Source organism: Charadrius vociferus, unplaced genomic scaffold, assembly GCF_000708025.1.
Source record: "Charadrius vociferus isolate BGI_N301 unplaced genomic scaffold, ASM70802v2 scaffold163, whole genome shotgun sequence".
Lineage (NCBI taxonomy): Eukaryota > Metazoa > Chordata > Aves > Charadriiformes > Charadriidae > Charadrius > Charadrius vociferus.
In genome coordinates, this window is record NW_009648332.1 from 1,824,157 (window position 1) to 1,830,474 (window position 6,318).

Consider the following 6,318-nt stretch of genomic DNA (forward strand, 5'->3'; position numbering starts at 1 on the left):
CGGGGAACCCTTCCCCATCCCACGCCCACTCGTGACCATCCCCCGCCTCCCTCTCGCTCGCAGATCCGGTGGGAGAAGAACATCACGTTGGGCGAACCCCCCGGTTTCCTGCACTCCTGGTGGTGGTAAGTAGCCACGGGGTGAGGGGGGGACACCTCGGAGGTGGTGGCACCGGTAGAGCGTGGTCCCACAGGGGCGAAGCCCCCAGTGATGGGGTGACTCAGCAGCACCCCAAAACGCTCCGGTTCCTCGCTCCCGTGGCCTCGACGCCCCACGGGAGCGAGCAGATGGTGGCCACGTCCATGTGAGGTCCCCTCCCCAACCATGGACCCAATGGGTCACCTCTGATGTCCCCCTTCCACCAAGCCCCGCTGAAGTAACTGCCTCCTCTTCTCGACTTTCCTCCCTCCCCTCCACCACGCAGCGTGTTTTGGGACCTTTACTGCGCAGCTCCCGAAAGGCGAGACACTTGTGAACATTCGAGCGAAGCCAAAGCCTTTCATGACTACGTGAGTAACAAGTTTCTAATCCCAGGGCGGTAATTACGGCGTTGGGGCTTCTCCGGCGCGCCGACAGCCGACGTAACCCACTGGCAAAAGCGTGGTGGTTTTTGGGTTTTTTTTTGTTGGTTTGTTGTTTTTTTTTGTCTTGTTTTTCTTTTCTTTTAACCAACAACGTTCTGATTTGACTGAACAGTATTTCATAATGTTGCAATTATGTAAATTAGCTCAGATGCTTATCTTAAGCACTTAAAGGCATTCAGGCTACTGGTAGAATTAAGCAGTTTTTGCATAGCGATGGACAACAAAGCGTTTTCTGGAGGATGGATGCTGAGATATTTCACGCTGAGGACACCTCGCAGGGTGGACCGGGGTTGGATTGTGGTGGGGGATTCCCCAAAATGCTGTTGAACGCCCCGGTAAATATTTCCCTGCCTTTGGCAAGTCTTGGGGGTTTCCTTGGTTGCCCGAGTCCTCCCTCGAGACCAGCAAGGTGGAGGTGTTTGCTCCTTGAAGGTGTTGTTGCAGACCCCCCTTGGTTAATGGGCGTGCGTGTCGTCTGTCAGTGTTTTGGGTTGTTTTCTGGTGTTAGCCTGAACCAGGGATGATGCTTTTGGGGCGGGATGCCGGCTCTGAGGTACCTCCCAAAAAGACACCTCTTGGTGCGAGGGTGTGTGGTGTTTTGGCTCTGGTGGGCGATGGGTGGGCTGCCCGCTCCTGTCCCGCGCGTGTCGCCCGTGTCCGCAGCGTCGGGAGGAATTTGCATCAAAGGATTAGTCACCTGGCTGCGGGCTTGGACCCCAGTCAAGTGAGTTTAAACCCTGTAGCAGGAGCTGGTTTTGTCTGCTCCCAGGAGCCTGTGGTATGGAAACCATTTTTTTCCTCCCATCCCGAGTTTCTCGTTGCCTCGACATGCCTGGGTTGGGATGCGCGAGGGTTTGCTGGTGAGCAGCGCCGGGCCGACGTCTCGGGGACCTCCGTGGTGCTCTTGCCTGCCGGTGCTGGACACGGCGGTCGCCCTGGGGCTGCCGGAGAGCCTGGGCTGGTTTCTGAGCAGCCTCTCCTCCCTGCCCCAGGGTGGAAAGATGCCTGTCCCCACTGGGGCACAACGGAGCGGATCTGGGTGTTTGCTTGATGGAGGTTTGTCCATCTGTCCCGTCCCTCCCTGTGGCTGTTCTGTCTCGCATGTTTTTACTGGGTCGGATTAAGATGGTGAACTCCTGAACCGAGGGTCAGAACTGACAACTGGCGGCACATCCACCAGTACTGGGCTCAGTGTTGGCAGCTGCTCGCTTCTTGGGCGTTTTGGGCCAAATTCTAGGGGTTTTTGGAGCCCGGTTGGCACAGCAGGCTCATGAGCAGCAAGGCGAAGGTAGATCTTTGGGTGGCAAAGCCGCAGGTGAAGATGACATTAGCAACCAAGACATGGTAATGCTCCGTTCGCAGCAGCCTCCTCATCGTGTCTGAGGATTTAGTGTATTTAGAGAAATTAATCTTTTTTTTTAGCTTGATAATAATTCTAACAATAGGCCTGAGTGCATTAGATGATTCGCATAAACTTCTTTAATACACGTTGCTTTAAGCTTACGGTAAATAGACACAATCCTGATTGTTTTTAATTCTCAGTGTAATGCAGTTTTGTAACAGCCCCAAGTGCTTTACCTTTTGGGTTTTACCGCCAAGACGCTTAAGAAGATTTTTTTCCCTCCCTTGTGCCTTGGCTTGGTGGCGCTGCTTTGGTTTCCCCTGCCATGTTTTGGCCTCAAAACGGGGGGGGTTGTGCTTCTCCTGCCCGGTGTGGCCGGTGGTGGATGCTCACGGCACAGTCGCTCTCCGAGGAGCGGTGTTTCCCCGGCACGGCGTGTACTTTACAGGGCGAGGGACCTACCCGGGCAAAACTTAAATATTGACCAAAGAACCGAAAGATAACCGGGGGAGTGTGAATAGCGCCGGTGGCCGGCCTCGCCGATGGGCGCCGGGGCCGAAATGCAGGTTTTTATCAAGCACCAAACCCCCACAACCCATCAGCGGCATGTGGCGGCTGAACCGGGGTACAAACCCCGAACGGGGCTGGACCAGTGAGTCGCGAATCACTTCATACAGTGTTTGTGGTTAAAAATATCCCGATATAAGTCTCGTCCTGGATTGGTAGAGCATCATATTTACACTTGGCCAACGATGGGCAACCTCTGCGCGGCCAACTCAGTGTTTGCCAGAAATACGGTGTTTATTTACTCAAAGACGATGTATTTACTGTTCTGCTCTAAGGGCATCTAAGGGATGCTCTGGGCGCAGCGTGCCGGTGCCGGGCCAGCCGGGGTTTGGCACGCCGCCCTGCCGGCGCCAGAGGGGTGCTCGCCCCGGAGATGCATCTTTGGGAAGGGGAGCGGCACACCTCGTTAACGGGGTGCTAATGGTGGGATTTGCATGCTGCTTCACTTCCATTTCATTTCCCAGCGTAACCGTATGAAAACTATTAGGAGCAGCAGGACAAATCACCAGTTTACCTCTCCAGTTTTTAATATTGAACTCTTTAGCAGGAAAAAAAAAAAAGGAGAAATCCCTCCTCTTTTTTTGGGGGGGGACCCTTGAAAGCCATGGGTTCTTTACACAGCCCAGGAACGTTGCTTTTTTTTTTTTTTACCTTTCCCCTGAGGTTTTGCTCCTAAGCTGGGGCAAAAGGCTTCTGGGACTTAGTAGAAAGGTGCTTGTTGGGAGAGGGGTGATGGGAGCAGGGAATCACGTGGCTCAGGCGGGAGGAACACCGTGCTTCTCTTTCCTTCCATCCAGCTAATGAGTTTTGTTGATCAGAGGGTTATTAGTCAGCGTCTCTCACCTGTATTGAAGGAGTTTATCCAAGTTAACAGCACCACAAGCACCCGTGGACTACTAAAACCCAACCCATAGCCATTGATTTGGGCTCCTCTGCCGGGCAAAGCCCCGTGGCGAGCGTGCCGGTGTTACGGTGTGCTACTGCACGCTCCCAGAGCCGGCAAGCTTGCAACGGGATCGCTCGGCATGACAGGGGATTTCAGCCGCCGCGTTATCTGGGAATTGGCCGATGGCTGGTCGCAGTTGAGCATTTCAACGCCGTGAAAGCCAATACAATTTGAGTTAGCGGTGATGACTGCCAGTTTAAATACCGCAGTGAATTTCTGTCAAAGAGCTAATACATAGAAAGGGGAATTGCAGAAAACTTGATCACCAGAACCACTTCAGTCGATTTTGGCCTCGGGCTACAGAAAATGAACTTAAATCTAGTTGACTGTTGCTACATACTTTTTGTGGGATTGCTCTGCCTGCGCGGCCAGCTCGGAGCATCAACGTGCAGGAGAGAAAAATCAGGGTAGCCTTTGGCTGCTGGAGACTTTGACTTCATCCTTCCCCTCTTCTGCTCCCCCCTGAGAAGGACCCGCTCTTGGGAGCGTTTGAAATGATATTTTCCTTGCAGTGCGAGACCTGGGGAGCGGTGACTTCAGCTTGCCGTTAGAGCAAAGCTTTGATTTATTGAGTCTTTCTAACTTTGGAAAGCCGCTGCAGTTCTTTCTGACTCTGGTCTGGAAGGATGCTCTGCTGCAGCATGGGTGGTTGGTCTGGGAAGAGATGGTGTGCTTGGGACTCGTGTCCTCTCATCCTGGTTTGGGATAACCAGACCTCCTCCTTTTTTACCCCCACCACGTGAAACTGTTCCCCTTGGATTGAGATCTCGGTGAGGGTTTTTCTGGAGCTCCTGGAGAAGGATGAGCTTAGCATCCGGGCTTGCTGGTGTTAGCGTGCAAGACTCTTTGGTGGGGAATGAGGTGAAACTCAAGGGGATGGAAGGATTTTGGCCTGTTGGCAGTATGAGCTGGGGCTGTCACCCAGGCACTGGAGTGTGAACCCCAAACCCAGATGTTTGCCCCACTGCAACTGCCTTCTCAGCCATGCTTTGGAGAGGAAGTGTGGGAAATGGTCCTTTTCTGCTGGATCTCACCCCAGCTGGCTGCAGGACAGGGGCCCCGTCCCAGCATCACTGGTTGGGCATCCCCAGGCTGCAGGGGAGCATCTCCTCCTTGACACAGCATCTTCTGCTCCCTGGGGTCCATGTGGTGAATACATGGCATGGCACCTCGGTAGGCGAGATGTCCGTGTGGGAAACCTCCCGGGTGGAGATACTCTGCATGATTGAGATGTTTGGTGGGACTGTCCCCTCTCCTGTGCCAGGCTGTCGTCTTGCTCCAGGATCAGTGAAGAGACTCTTGCTCTGAGCATCCACAGCTGTGTGGGGTGGGTGAGGGAACAGCAAGCGTGATGGTGTTGGTCCACGAGTGCCTCTGCACATGTCATGGTGGTGGTCCATCAGCGCCTCTGTAGTGGTGGTGGTCTTTGTCCATGAGCACTTCTGTAATGGTGGTGGTGGTCATCCACGAGCGCTTCTGCAGTGGTGGTGGTGGTGGTCATCCATTAATGCTTTTATGCTGGCAGTGGTGGTCGTTCATGAGAGCTTCTGCGATGGTGGTGGTGGTCCATCAGCACTTCTGTAGTGTACCCTTTGCAGCCAGTGTATTAGAAACATATTGCATAGGAGAGCAGCCGTTTTTGGGGTAGGTTTGGCACAACGCAGGGACCAGGGTTGGGAACAGCTTTCTGTGGTCCCTGGAAGACCCCCCGGGCATTGCCAGAGCTCTGGGCATGGGGCTTTGCCGGCGGCACGCACAGCTCCAGCCCATTTCCGTGCAGGACCGTGCTCCCTCTGGGCTCCATCCAGCTCTGCTCTGCGGGGACAGGGTTCCCCAGTAGGTAACCGGAGAGAGGAGTTTCCTTCAGGAGTGGCAGGCTGCCAGGAGCAGCTGCAAAACTCCACATCACTTTAAAAAAAAAAAAAAAAAGAAAATAAATACAGAAATTCCCTCCTGGCAGTGTGCGGGGCTCAGCCTTCCCTCCCAGTTTAGGGTACTGGTGTGCCCATCCTGCCTGTGAGCGCGAGCGTCCCTTAAACACTGCTTTTACTGGAAGCACCGTGCAAAGCTGGATTAGTTTTAATGTTATATTTTAAACAATATCGGCTGTCGCGACGGAGCAACCTCTGCTTCCACGCTGCCCGGCGGCGGGACCGGGGCGTTTTGGAGCGGCACCTTTCCATGGGTGATGCTGATGGAGAAGGCGCCGGCGCGAAACCGGAGGTCAGAGCCCAGAGCTTATGTCTTAGTCTTTGACTGGGGAGCCTAAATATTTATCCTGTTCTGTCCCTAATGAAAACAAATTGTCAACAGTTGTTCAGTAACTGACTAAATTAAAATCTGTAATTAGTCAATTAGATTAAAGAGTTGGCACAACCTGATTGTATCATGCTGGTTAGGTTATTAAGAGAAAGGGTGTGATTTTTAATTACTGAATGCTAATTTTGACAGTTTCAAATGGAAACAGACGTTCCCCCCCCTCCCCTCCACCCCACCCCAAGTGCCTCTGCAAAAGTAAGGCAGGGGATGGATTTTATGTCAACAAATGGCGTGAAGATGCAAAGTTTCTCCGGCTCCGAGCCGGGAGGGGTTTCTCCAGGAAAAACCAGGGGTGGGACAGGAGGAGAGGGGAGGATTCCTTCCATCCTGGCCGAGGGTGGGGATTTGCGCCATGGGGTGGGACCCCCTGCACCCCTGGGTGCTGCCCAGGGAGGTCCCCCTGCTCTGCCGTCCCCATCGCCCGTCTCGCAGCGTGCCCTCGCCTTGCATGAACCGATCTGCACCAACGAGGCAGACTTGAGTCTGTCTTTTTTTTTAATTTTCTGCATGTTTTTTCTATTTTTTTAATTTTTTTTTTTTTAATGCCCCCTTTTTTCCCC

At 53.5% G+C, this 6,318-nt stretch overlaps 1 protein-coding gene across 1 annotated transcript in view; it reads left to right on the top strand.

Moving 5' to 3' along the window:
* SSBP3 (single stranded DNA binding protein 3) overlaps positions 1-6,318 on the top strand; it is a 56,991-nt gene that overhangs the window by 1,844 nt on the left and 48,829 nt on the right. Inside the window, exons 2-3 of the mRNA XM_009884817.1 lie at positions 64-125; positions 425-509. Coding sequence (XP_009883119.1) covers positions 64-125; positions 425-509 — 147 coding nt within the window. The remainder of the gene's footprint in view (positions 1-63; positions 126-424; positions 510-6,318) is intronic.